Here is a 14,038-nt window from a genome sequence, read left to right as displayed (position 1 = left end):
GCATTGAACCAGATATTTTTGGGCTGAACCTTGGATGGTTTGTGCTTCAAGGAAAGGTTTATGGACGAGAAGGAAGAGGCTCTCTTGAAAATAATAGATGCTTTTCAGAATGATTCACTCTATCCCATTTCAGTTGGAGAGTGCAGGTATATCTAGGGCAAGATTATCAAATTCTTGCAGCTTTAGACCCGTAGGCTCTCAGTGTACCCATCCAACCAATCTTCAAATTGGTAATAAGAAGTGTAATCTTATTATTCCATTCCCAGCTATTAATAAGGCTGATCATAAGTATTTAGCCACCAGGAATGCTACATACTGTGTGCTTCTACCTTTCCCACAAGAGTGATTTAAAGAGTTCCAATAATAAGGATAAAACTTTAGAACACTACGAAGTTTGGTGCCCTGGACCTGTATTCCAGAAGATGGAATTCTCAGAAAATGTGTTTAGTTAGTTGGTGAAGTTTAATACTTAAATCGCCAACTGCCAGGCCTTTATGTCCAAATATGATTTTAACTTATGGAGTAAGGTCCCTGAGTTCTCCTCTTTCCTTCCACAGGGCAAGCAGGAGGACTTCAAGACGACAATTCTGGAGGGTATGGAGACGGCCAAGCATCAGGTGAGGGTGGCGTTTGATGCTTGCCACTTAATAGCAAGAGCCGCCAAATGAGGGATTGATGCTTGCAAGTGCGCATGGGTGTGGGTGTTCAGACCTTAGCAAGAGGTATAGGAGACATTTACTCCTCTTTGAGAAAGGGAGGAATCTCTTCTAATTGCAATTGAAGGCTATAGTGACTAAGTAAATGGAAAGTAAAACTACACTGAAATCCCTCAGGCCGATCTCTCATCCCTCCACTCCTCTCCATGTTCAGAGGAGACCAAACATGGGAAAGGGTACTTCCTGCTTAGCCAGCTTTTACCCATTAGAATGGTACTGAGCTTCAGGCTTCAGTGGGCTAGGCCCTTTTCTAATACACTTGAAGCCCATATGTTTTTGAAAGGATTGAGTTCATGAGCAATTTCCCAGCATTTGGCACAGAAGACTTACCTATGGGGTAGGTTAGTCCATGTTTTAATAGACTGGCTCATGAATTAGAGCCAACATTTGATCCTAAGTATCAATATAAGGGGTATGCATTTAGCTTGTAATCCCCACCAATTGCTTTCTTTATTTTTTAAGTACTTTCAGAATGCTACCAAAATATTCATCTTCCTCAAACCATGCCAGTATATGCCTGTGCCACCTGAGGAGTGAGGCATGGAGTTTTAATCAAAGGAGTTATAAGATCCATTCTAGACTGTGAAGAAGTAAACCTCTTCGAAGCAAATACAAAATTCAAGATATCTCTGGGGTTCATTCTCACCATTCTAAATGAAGGAGCCTGGTTATGTTTTGGACCTTGGTATCAGCACATATAGAGATCCCTTTTTAAATATTTCAGACTTAGAGGGGACACAGTGCTTTTTTTGCCCTGGACTTTTTAACACTGCGTGTTTGCAAATTATACATGTTACATCAGTATCAAACTGTTTCTGGGAGCGTGGTTTACCCACTTGGATGGATGGATGAATGAATGAATGAATGATTACTAATTTCTGGAAATTGTCAAGAGAGTAGAATGTGTTGCTTTGAGTACTGAAGGAGTTTTTCATCTGAAAATGTCCCAGTAAGGTGTGTGGTGTGGGTTTTTTTTGTTTGTTTTTTGTTTCTTTGGGTTTTTTTGATGGAGCAATGGGCAACAAAATCCTTTTGGGATGTGTCCTGTGAGGAAGGAGAGTACCAAAATGCATGTTGGGTTAAATATTCATTAATGGTTGGTACTGCAGTCAGGAAGTAGTAAATCTGCGTGTGTTTTTAAGAGAGAGGAGTAGAGGAGAATCTGTGGTGGTGAACCACCTTAATCATAAAGAAAGGCACAGAAAAACTGTCAGATAAATGTGTGAATCCTCCAGGATGAGACTCTACCATTCCTTGTTGAGATTTTTCATAAAGCATGGCTCATGTAAGAGTAGAGGGGGAATAGTTTAACCTACCTCAAGGTGATCTAAATTTAGCCTGCTCAATTGCAAGCAATCCACTAGAAGGGTGTTCGGTTTTAAATGAGCTCTTCTGGCTGGTGGGCCATATTAAAATATTTTGCTGGTGTCTGTGGATTATATTTTACACCTATTCCATTCTGATCTCCAGGTCTGTTTCCTCAGTATCCGTCTTCGTTCACAAACAAGATAAAAGTAAAGATTTCTGCTCAGCCTTTAATCGTGAAAGCTAATTCAAAGGCAGCTTGTTTCTGTGACCTTTTAATTTAAAGCCTATAGTCTCTTGAGCTGTGAACACGGCCTTAGGGAAAATAAACCCCTGCTTGGTCCATCCCTTTAAATCCTTTTGTAGGAGCTGAAGGTTTTCTTTTTAAGGTTCTTTATAGCTGCAGGAGCTTTGTCTCTTAAAACTGGTGAAACACAAACTCTGCTGACGGTGCCATATTCAGTGGAAAGGGGATTTGGTTTATGTATCTAGATTCTTTCCAAAGGTTTTATTGGGAGTTTTGCATTAGTTGTTTGGACAACATGCTTCGTGGTGTGTTCTTTCAGAAAGTCTCTGGTTAGTCCCTTTGTTTCCAGTAAAAACTCTTAAAACAGTCTAGACAGCATGTTTGACATTTGTTTAGTTTGTCTCTAAGAGCCATGTTTTAAGACTTTTTTTTTTCCCCCTCACTGTTACTTGGTGTTATGGGCACTTAATCTCTGGTAGTCAGTTCTGCTAAAGGTAGTGCAGGGGGTGATGAATAGCTTCAGGTTGGTTCACTTGACAGTATATATAGGGTACTTTTACTATACACACATACTTGCACAGTGAATCTCAGATTTATAGACGGATGGAAAGTAACTATAGAGTAGCCCATCCTCAGGGCTAGTGAACACTTATTACCTTACCCAAAGAATTGATCTTTTACCCTCTACAGTAGGCGACTTTTTTCAATAGCCTAATAGATACTGCTGTCAGGAAACCTTACTTGATATTCAACCTAGTTTTTCCAGTTTTTATTTTCAGTTTATATTACTAAATAATCTCCTGGGTCCACGTGCCACAGTTATATGCCTCTGTGGTGTTTAGATCCTGCCAATGATTAGTCGGTTGTCTTCACTCTTGGTTGTCATGCAGTCAAGCTATTCATAGTTAGCTCTATTAATCTTTCCTCATAAATCACTCTCTTCAGCCCCTTAATAGTTTTCTTTAAGTTCCTTCAAATTGGTCTTCGTCTTTATGGTATAAAAATGCTCAGAACAGTTTCACCAGACCTTCATAAAGAGGATAATTTCCCTCCCACCTCCTTCCCATTCTGTAACAGTGCCCATCCAACCTAAAATCATACAGATGTTTTTGTTTCCATAACACACTGCAAAGTCATATCTAATTTGATGCCTACCACCATCTCTTGAACAATTCCAGCATCAATATTGACTATCTCAGTCTCATTTCATAATCTGTGTTTTGGCATTTTTTTCCTTGGATATATTAGCTTGTATTTGTCCAGTTTAGCTGCTTTTCTGCTTATATTTCTAACCTTCCTAGGTCACCTGGTATTTTGAAATTGACCTCACTGATATTTGCCTCTCGATGTATTTTTTGTCCTGCTTCTTTTGTCTGTAAGATGTACCTTTAAAGTGAAGTCCAGATGTGCCCTTTCCTTTATATGCAGAGATGTCTGTTTTTGTGCACTTTTTTTGTGACTTGTGTGTAGTTAGTTTCTGTGTTCCGCTGTAATTAAAGGAATATGGTCTAGCTAATACTGTTGTTCTTGCAGTTTTCTGCAAGCTGTGATTTCCATTTGTTCCAAGAATGTTAAACGTTCAGGTGCCCTAATTGGACGCTATCTTTGCATATAGAGAAATGACTCCTAGTTTATGTCCAGCAGGAGACTTTAAGCATTGCATTACCTAGGAAAAGATAAAATTCCTTCCCTTTCCTTTCACTCAGGAAAATATAGCAGTCTCTTGCATGGATTTGCACTCCATTGCTGTACACATTATGGGTATGTTTGTCAGGCTAAAGGGATGGACTGTGGGGTTCTCTAGATTTATGAAAAGAAGTCAGTGTTTGAGTCAGGGTTAATCTAGACAAACCCTTGGAAGCTGGAGAGCAGATGTGAGGAACCTATTCATTGTCCTCTTTGTGGTTTACAGCCCACTTGGCTTAGGAGGGGTCTCCTGAAGGTTTATAGAGCTTAGAGAGAGAGAGATCTAAACCAGTTATTTCTTACTGATAAACAGTTTAGTTTTCTTTTTATATCTTTTTATCTCCTCACTTTTACTTGTTGCTTGTTCTCTAAATCCTGTGTTCTTTTGTAGTGGTGCTAGTGCTAATGCCCAATTTTGATCTGTACCTCAAAGCACTGGCCGAGATATTTCTGGCTTGCAGAAATAGACAAAAGGAGCTGGTGGAAGTGTTAGACGAAACCAGTTAGCGCATTCTTGTATATGGATATTCAAGTGTCTTGACCAGGAGGGGGGAGCTTTTTAGTAAAATCACTAACATATCAGTTGCTTTTGGAATACTTGTAAGACATACCCCTTTTTTTTTCTTTCTTTCTTTTTTTTTTAGGTGTGGAGGGTGCAGCTTTCCAGAGTAGACTTCCGCATGATCGTATGACCTCTCAAGAAGCTGCTTGTTTTCCAGACATCATCAGTGGCCCGCAGCAGACTCAGAAAGTGTTTCTGTACATCAGGAATCGCACAGTAAGTTCTTAAATATTAGGAACTTTGATAGGAACAGTTCCATATCTTTTTAATAATTTGCAAAGAACATCTGGATGGCTCTGTCTGGTGATTGCTTCTTGTGGTGATTGATGGTTTCTATGATGAGCTGTTCTGTTTCAGAAACCTGTCACACACACAGTCAATACAGGTAGTTCTTAGCAAGTTCTGAATTGAGGCATTCTTCTGAGGGGCAGTATAGGCAAATCTGTACTGATGTTGAATCTGTTGCTTGGATGCCGTGCACATTCTTAAGGTTACAAATAGAAGTCTCTCATAAGATTCTCTTTTTCGATTGTCCATAACTTTTTCAACTAGTTTCCTTTTGGGCAGAAACTCTTATGTTTAGTCTAAGCCTGTTGAGAAATTTAGCTAATTTTGTTGCATAAGAAGTCTGAAAACATTTTCTACTTAAGGAAATTTAAGAAAAAATTGCTTATGCATGGAACTCAAATGCCTAAATATTGAAACATCGAATTATGCCTGTCACTTATCCTCAGTAAAGAACTTTCATTAAGTGAATCAAACTGCTTCTGTGTCTTTCAGTTACATTAATGATATTTTGAATTAAAACATAAATGCAAGTGCTGCAGATGGGATTTTCAAATGTGTCCAAGTCACTTAGGTGTTGGCTTGGCAACCTGGTCAATTGACCAGTCAAATAATAGAGAGACAAGGTAGGTAGGGTGGTGTCTTTATCTGGACCAACTTACGTTGGCGAAAGAGAAACTTTCGAGCTACGCCTCTTCTTCTGGTCTCTCTAATGTCCTGGTACCAACATAGCTACAAAAACACTGCAAATGGTCAAATAATCTCAGCTGACCACCTATTATTTGACTATGGTTAAATCTTTTCAGATTTTTTCAGCAAGAATGCCCTGATGTAGGCGACAATCTACATTTTAGATTGCATCATGTTGCCATATGTTAGCAAGCTTACTTAAAAGGTTGTGATTGCTCACTTTACTATATACTAATGCCATCTGTTGTGGGGGAAAAAATGTGAACCAACTGAAAGGTGAGCATCTTGACTGGCTGAGATCTTCTAGAACAAACTCGGCTTTTTGTCAGCTGTTCCGGAGGCATTCATTATCTCAGTGAACATGTCCTCCTACATTCTCTTTCTCCTCCTAATAAGCAAAAGTCTGCTTTCAGGTGTTGATGACACACATTTCCAGTTGTCAGTCATGGGAAAAAATAAAGGCGCCATTGTACACGAATAAAATGTTTCCATAGCAAGGCCGTTTTCATTAAAAAAACAAAACAAAAACCCTTATTACACTAGATGCAAGCCATAACATAATCAGAATCCATAACTGTGCACTGTGCCTTTTTGCTGCTCCAGCCACAGTGAGTAGCGCCCTCTCCCCCTGGGGTCGCCGGTGACCGCTCTTTTAATGAAGTTTATGGCAAGCTCATGTCGGGAGCAGAGGTAGCTACTCAAACAATGGTCCTTCCCCATAGCACCACGGGAAGCTGTTATGAATGGGGGAGGGAACGTTTTCACTCTGAAATGGCGGAATCTCTCATGTGGGGCCCCAGTCCCCTATCAGCCACTTTAAACTATTTGCCGACCCTTGCCGAGCACAGTAAAGGCACATTAGTGGCCACGTGGTTTGGTGATCCGGAATGTGGGTGGGTGGGTTGGGTCTACATGTCCTCTTTTTTCCTTGTAAGATTACTTTTAATGAGAACTTCCCCCGTGGCCGCAGTTTGCTGCTCCAGGCCAATGGGAGCTGCTGGAAGTGGCAGCCAGTATGTCCCTTGGCCCGCGCTGCTTCCAGCAGCTCCCATTGGCCTGGAGCAGCAAACTGTGGCCACTGGGAGCCGTGATCGGCCAAACTTGCAGTCGCGGCAAATAAACAAATCAGCCCGGCCCGCCAGGGGCTTTCCCTGCACAAGCGGTGGAACAAGTTTGGGAACCACTGTCCTAGGCGACCCTACGTGATATCAGTCTCCTGAGGGCAACAGAAGCGGAAAGGAAGGAGATGCTGCAAGCATCTGGGTATAGACCTGGTCCTTATGCTGCTATGCTGTGTACCGCAATGATGCCAGCTGAATTAATTCAGGAGTTGCATAGGAAAGTGTCCTACCATGGTGAAAGAATTAAGTCTGCCCTGCCCAGAAACCTTCTGCAAAGGATTGCAGAGTACCTCCATAAAAGTTTCCTAGAGATAACCATGGAGGGTTCCCAGGCTATCCCAGTCCACATAAAGAGTCTTTTCGAGGGCCACCTTCTGCGTAGCTGGAGCAGCCTCTTGTAATCCAGAGAGCCACAGTACCTTGCTGTATACTCACCAGAGGAGTTGCCTTCCCCAGCATCAGTTGGCCACCGTGATGTCCTGCAACCCACAGGGCTCCAGAGTTAAAAATATTTCTGGCTGTCAGGGAGAATGGATCCACCTCTCGCCTGTGTCCCTGATCATCTGTGCTCAAGCTGGCATGCTCCCAATACTAATCAAACAGAAAATGAGAAATTAAAAGTTCCCAGGGCTTTAGCAGGGGAGGGCCTGTTTCCTGTATATCTGGCTGCAGTGCAGCGGAGTTGAGAATGATCTCCAGAGCAGATGAGCATTGTGGGACACCATCTGGAGGCCAATTAAGTCAAATTACGCAATGCTGCATCTGCACTACCTCACAGTCAACCCATGAAAATTGAACTAAGTGCTACTCCTCTTGCAGAGTTGGATTACAGAAGTCGACAGAGGCTTGACAAAGCCCTGGCTGGGAAGATTTAGTTGAGGATTGGTCCTGCTTTGAGTAGGGGGTTGGACTAGATGACCTCCTGAGGTCCCTTCCAACCCTGATATTCTATGATTCAGGTTGGCGTAAAGGACCCAGTAGTGTAGACACACATATTAACAGGTTGACTTAAGGCGGCTTCCTTCAACCTAACTTTTTAGTGTAACAGTCCTGAGAGAGAGCATCATACCTGAAAACATCTTAGTTGGCTGGAATCTTCTGAAATAGCAGGAGTTAAAAATTGACCTAAATGGAAGTGATACTTAATCTAGAGAGCATTCCTGAAATCATGAGACATTAATAAGTGATATAACTTGTGCAGAGTTGAGGAAAGCCAAAATCATTTGTATGGACTTCTTACTATTGTGTGACTCTAAGCACTCCTGTATTCACACCCTACACACTACTGCAATGAGAGTTGTACAAATTATGCGTTAAGTATCATTTGAAAACTAATAACACACTGCTCAATATCGTTGTGGAATATGTGTGATAATGCTGCATGTGAAGTTATGGATGACCTCTGATATGTTTCAGAATCTCTCTTTGAACAAGGTAGAAACAGGTCTACGTAGGCCTCGAATACAAAGGAAGCAGGGTGACCAGTGTCAATGAAATTGCAGTTTATGTATGCAGTAAACAGAACCATCAAAACTCACAAAGTGGATGGGGAATTGTTTATGATCCAGACATGTCAAACAAACACAATTTTTTAACCAGTTTGGTCAACAGGCAGAGACCGTGAAGGTACAGTTACATCAAAGTTGTTACCTCCTCCTCTTATTAGCTTGATGGAGTAAACTACTCAACTATCACTGCTAGATGGAGACTTTACCCCCCAGAAAGCCGTTCCACTTCTTGAAGCAGTGTCAATGAACTCTGAAATGCCTGTCGGAGTTTTACTGGACTGGAAAGAGAGTTATCTTTCACTTAAGAAGACAAGGGAAACCAGCACTCATACTTCTGTGGAAGGGCCTGACTGGGAGACATTCAGCCATTTGGATGAACTAAATCATCTTAAACAAGGACTGTGCCTTGCTAGATTAAGTTTTAGACTTTTAGATGCATGTTTTCACTTTTATTTGCCTGTAACCATCTTACCATCTCTACCTTGGTGTTTTTTATTTTTGTTTTTTTTTTACTTGGCATCACTTACATCCTGATTGATAAACTTTTTATTTTTAAATCTAAACCAAGCCAGTGCTGTTTTCTGTTTAAAGAACAAAACAAGTGATCTAGGAGAGGGCTGGACACTTCAGGGTAGACAGTTTTGGGGAAATTTGGGAATGGGGTGTGTTTGGGTCACTTGGCTAGTAGTAACCAAGGCTGGTGGAGACCAGAGCATGCCTGTGGTGTAACAAGCAGGATGCTGAAGTCAGTGTTAGTGAATGAGGGCTGCTTATCGTACAGACACTCAGTGCTTGCTTGTGTGGTGGCTGCGAGCAGCAGAGCATTTTAAGGCACCCAGGGTTACAGAGCTGGCAGTAACACAATCTCTCACTGGTCTGGATTGCACCCCAAAAGGTGACATGACCATGGAAAAACTGTTAAAGCTTAGCGCAAGTTCTCTTCTAAGTATGTGACGCATGTAGATAGAATGGAGATACATTTGAATTCTTGTGGTATGTGTCTAGCTATTGTCAAATATTGCAGTCAAACAGCAAGAAAGGGAAAAGATGTCTGCATCAAAATTTTTTATCTGTGCATTCTCCTTTTTATTAGTCTTCAGCAGCATAATCACGAAGTATGGAGTCTTTTTGATGAAGAGTGATATGAGTGACTATGAAAGTGAAGCTAATTCCATTTCTTCATCTTTTATTAAAATTTTGCTACTTCATCAGCTTCAGCATTGAAAACTCCTGCTCCTGGAAAGTCTTCCAGTGATCATTACATTGGTTTTAAGAAGTTTTTTGAATAGCTTGTCCCATGACCAGAAAAACACATTCACCATCTATTTGCATATGGTTGAAAACCATTATTTAGGCTAGAATTTTTTTTATAAGTTGCATCCAATTTACAAAGTACCAAGTAGGAAGCTGCTTGCAGGAAGACTTCTGGGTGCTGAAGCGGTTGATGTGAAAAAGTGAGTTGTTGGTCTTATTTTGCAAACTCCTCCCATGTCTGTAGTGTCTGGATGTATGGAGTTCAGTCACTATGAGATTGTCAACTCTACAGCCAGTATTTTATTCACTCAGTTGTGCATTGGAATATCACCACGCAGTCCTATATAGAATCATAGAATATCAGGGTTGGAATGGACTCAGGAGGTCATCTAGTCCAACCCCCTGCTCAAAGCAGGACCAATCCCCAACTAAATCATCCCAGCCAGGGCTTTGTCAGGCCTGACCTTAAAAACTTCTAAGGAAGGAGATTCTACCACCTCCCTTGGTAACACATTCCAGTGTTTCACCACCCTCCTAGTGAAAAAGTTCTTCCTAATATCCAACCTAAACCTCCCCCAGTGCAACTTGAGACCATTACTTCTTGTTCTGTCATCAGCTGATAACAGTCTAGATCCATCCTCTTTGGAACCCCCTTTTCAGGTAGTTGAAAGCAGCTATCAAATGCCCCCTCATTCTTCTCTTCCGCAGACTAAATAATCCCAGTTCCCTCAGCGTCTCCTCATAAGTCATGTGTTCCAGTCCCCTAATCATTTTTGTTGCCCTCCGCTGGACTCTTTCGAATTTCTCCACATCCTTCTTGTAGTGTGGGGCCCAAAACTGAACACAGTACTCCAGATGAGGCCTCACCAATGTCGAATAGAGGGGAACGATCACATCCCTCCATCTGCTGGCAATGCCCCTACATATACATCCCAAAATGCCATTGGCCTTCTTGGCAACAAGGGCACACTGTTGACTCATATCCAGCTTCTTGTCCACTGAAACCCCTAGGTCCTTTTCCGCAGAACTGGTGCCTAGCCATTCAGTCCCTAGTCTGTAGCGGTGCATGGAATTCTTCCATCCTAAGTGCAGGATTCTGCACTTGTCCTTGTTGAACCTCATCAGATTTCTTTTGGCCCAATCCTCTAATTTGTCTAGGGCCCTCTGTATCCTATCCCTTCCCTGCAGCGTATCTACCTCTCCTCCCAGTTTAGTGTCATCTGCAAACTTGCTGAGTGTGCAATCCACACCATCCTCCAGATCATTTATGAAGATATTGAACAAAACCAGCCCGAGGACCGACCCTTGGGGCACTGCACTTGATACCAGCTGCCAACTAGACATGGAGCCATGGATCACTACCTGTTGAGCCCGAAAATCTAGCCAACTTTCCATCCACCTTATAGTCCATTCATCCAGCCCATACTTCTTTAACTTGCTGGCAAGAATACTGTGGGATACCATGTAAAAAGCTTTGCTAAAGTCAAGGAACAACACGTCCACCGCTTTCCCCTCATCCACAGAGCCAGTTATCTCATCATAGAAGGCAATTAAATTAGTCAGGCATGAGTTGCCCTTGGTGAATCCATGCTGACTGTTCCTGATTACTTTCCTCTCCTCTAAGGGCTTCAGAATTTGATTCCTTGAGGACCTGCTCCACGATTTTTCCAGGGACTGAGGTGAGGCTGACTGGCCTGTAGTTCCCAGGATCTTCCTCCTTCCATTTTTTTAAAGTTGGGCACTACATTAGCCTTTTTCCAGTCGTCCGGGACTTCCCCCGATTGCCATGAGTTTTCAAAGATAATGGCCAATGGTTCTGCAATCACATCCGCCAACTCCTTTAGCACTCTCGGATGCAACGCATCCGGCCCCATGGGCTCGTGCTCATCCAGCTTTTCTAAATAGTCCTGAACCACTTCTTTCTCCACAGAGGGCTGGTCACCTCCTCCCCATGCTGTGCTGCCCAGTGCAGGAGTCTAGGAGCTGACCTTGTTTGTGAAGACAGAGGCAAAAAAAGCATTGAGTACATTAGCTTTTTCCACATCCTCTGTCACTAGGTTGCCTCCCTCATTCAGTAAGGGGCCCACACTTTCCTTGACTTTCTTCTTGTTGCTAACATACCTGAAGAAACCCTTCTTGTTACTCTTAACATCTCTTGCTAGCTGCAACTCCAGGTGTGATTTGGCCTTCCTGATTTCACTCCTGCATCCCCGAGCAATATTTTTATACTCTTCCCTGGTCATTTGTCCAATCTTCCACTTCTTGTAAGCTTCTTTTTTGTGTTCAAGATCAGCAAGGATTTCACTGTTAAGCCAAGCTGGTCGCCTGCCATATTTACTATTCTTTCTACACATCGGGATTGTTTGTTCCAATAACCTCAATAAGGATTCTTTAAAATACAGCCAGCAATCCTGGACTCCTTTCCCCCTCATGTTATTCTCCCAGGGGATCCTGCTCATCAGTTCCCTGAGGGAGTCAAAGTCTGCTTTTCTGAAGTCCAGGGTCTGTATTCTGCTGCTCTCCTTTCTTCCCTGTGTCAGGATCCTGAACTCTACCATCTCATGGTCACTGCCTCCAGGTTCCCATCCACTTTTGCTTCCCCTACTAATTCTTCCCGGTTTGTGAGCAGCAGGTCAAGAAGAGCTCTGCCCCTAGTTGGTTCCTCCAGCACTTGCACCAGGAAATTGTCCCCTACACTTTCCAAAAACTTCCTGGATTGCCTGTGCACCGCTGTATTGCTCTCCCAGCAGATATCAGGGTGATTGAAGTCTCCCATGAGAACCAGGACCTGTGATCTAGTAACTTCTGCGAGTTGCCGGAAGAAAGCCTCGTCCACCTCATCCCCCTGGTCCGGTGGTCTATGACAGACTCCCACCACGACATCACCCTTGTTGCTCACACTTCTAAACTTAATCCAGAGACTTTCAGGTTTTTCTGCAGTTTCATACTGGAGCTCTGAGAGGTCATACTGCTCCCTTACATACAGTGCAACTCCCCCACCTTTTCTGCCCTGCCTGTCCTTCCTGAACAGTTTATATCCATCCATGACAGTACTCCAGTCATGTGAGTTATCCCACCAAGTCTCTGTTATCCCAATCACATCATAATTCCTTGACTGTGCCAGGACTTCCAGTTCTCCCTGCATGTTTCCCAGGCTTCTTGCATTTGTGTATAGGCCCTTGAGAAAACTTGCTGATCGTCCCTCTTTCTCAGTATGAGGCAGGAGCCCTGCCCTCTCGTTCGCTCTTTCTCGTGCTTCCTCCCGTAATCCCACTTCCCCACTTACCTCAGGGCTTTGGTCTCCTTCCCCCGGTGAACCTAGTTTAAAGCCCTCCTCACTAGGTTAGCCAGCCTGCTTGCGAAGCAGTACTGATCGGTTAAAAAATATAATCAATCAGTTGGGTCCATGGAAGGTTTTGGGTATTAACAATGCACCTAATATGAAAGCTGCTTGGTATCTAACAACTTCTGTGTTATGGGTGTGATACCCATGCAATGCATCTCTTCATCAGTGATGTTGAAGATCTGGCAAGGTTCTCATCACGTGTCAAATGTAAAAAGCATTGTCTAATTTTTCAAAAACAAATAGTAATTTTCATTGTCATTTAGTACAGCACTCAGTTTCATCCACACTGAATAATCCCTTGTTGTATTCAGTGGGCATCTTCTATTAAGTGTCTCAAAGATCTTCAGGTATAAAAGCAGGCTTCTCAGCCAGCCTCTGAGGAAGGGTGGCTATGTGTTACCCCCAAGTAATCCACACTGATCTTTTTGATGACTGTCCTTCGGTGCAAAACTCATTTTCATTGTTTGAACCACTCAATCCACTCAGAATATTGAAAGTGATAGTTCTACGCTATCTGATTCCAAGAACAAGTTCCTGAATGCTAGGAAATATATTCTGTGAGAATACGGAACGCAGTCCACTTACAAAAGCTGAAGAGAAAAATATAACCGATTTAAAATATCATGGAAGAATCATGTGATCTCTCCTGCACATAATGCTGCCTACTATTGTATTAATTTAGATGGAATAAATGGGATGAAGTTAACATACTTTTTTTTTAAGTTATTTGTGGCACCTTAGAGACTAAGATTTATTTGAGCGTAAGCTTTTGGGAGCTACAACTCACTTCATCGGATGCATGCCATAAGTAACATAACTTAGTCACTGTCCAATATAAACAGCGTTAAACAAGGTTCGTTATACAGAGACTTCAGTCTGCTTAGTACCATGACACAAACACCATGACAATCCTTTTAAGCTTTTATTAAAGAATCGGAAAAGATACAAACAAGGAAGTACTTAGAATCATAGAAGATTAGGGTTGAAAGAGACCTCAAGAGGTCATCTAGTCCAATCCCCTGCTCAAAGCAGGACCAACCCCAACTAAATCAGCTTCTTACAATGCAGTGTCAAGTTGTGCAACTTGTTGCCAGGGGATGCTGTGAAGGCCAAAAGTGTTTTAAAAAAAAAAAAAAAATTCATGGAGGATAGGTCCATCAATGACTATTAACCAGGATGTTTAGGGGTGCAACCCCATGCTCTGGGTGTCCCTAAACTTCAATTACCAGAAGCTGCAACTGGACAACAGAGGATGGATCACTGGATTATTGCCCTGTTCTGTTCATTTTCTCTGAGCGTCTGGCACTGGCCACTGTAA

The 14,038-nt window shown here is 42.4% G+C and overlaps 1 protein-coding gene across 4 annotated transcripts in view; it reads left to right on the top strand.

Moving 5' to 3' along the window:
* The window catches only part of KDM1A (lysine demethylase 1A), a 180,090-nt gene that overhangs the window by 20,966 nt on the left and 145,086 nt on the right, over positions 1-14,038 (top strand). For 3 of the 4 annotated variants that reach the window (XM_048825890.2, XM_048825889.2, XM_048825893.2), the window contains exons 3-4: positions 558-617; positions 4,599-4,732. In XM_048825890.2, coding sequence (XP_048681847.1) covers positions 558-617; positions 4,599-4,732 — 194 coding nt within the window. The remainder of the gene's footprint in view (positions 1-557; positions 618-4,598; positions 4,733-14,038) is intronic. The other variant, XM_048825892.2, reaches the window with a different exon arrangement.

Source organism: Caretta caretta, chromosome 19 (genome assembly GCF_965140235.1).
Source record: "Caretta caretta isolate rCarCar2 chromosome 19, rCarCar1.hap1, whole genome shotgun sequence".
In the NCBI taxonomy this organism is placed as follows: Eukaryota; Metazoa; Chordata; order Testudines; family Cheloniidae; genus Caretta; species Caretta caretta.
Note: the sequence above shows the minus strand (reverse complement) of the source record. Positions and strands in the feature narration are given on the sequence as shown.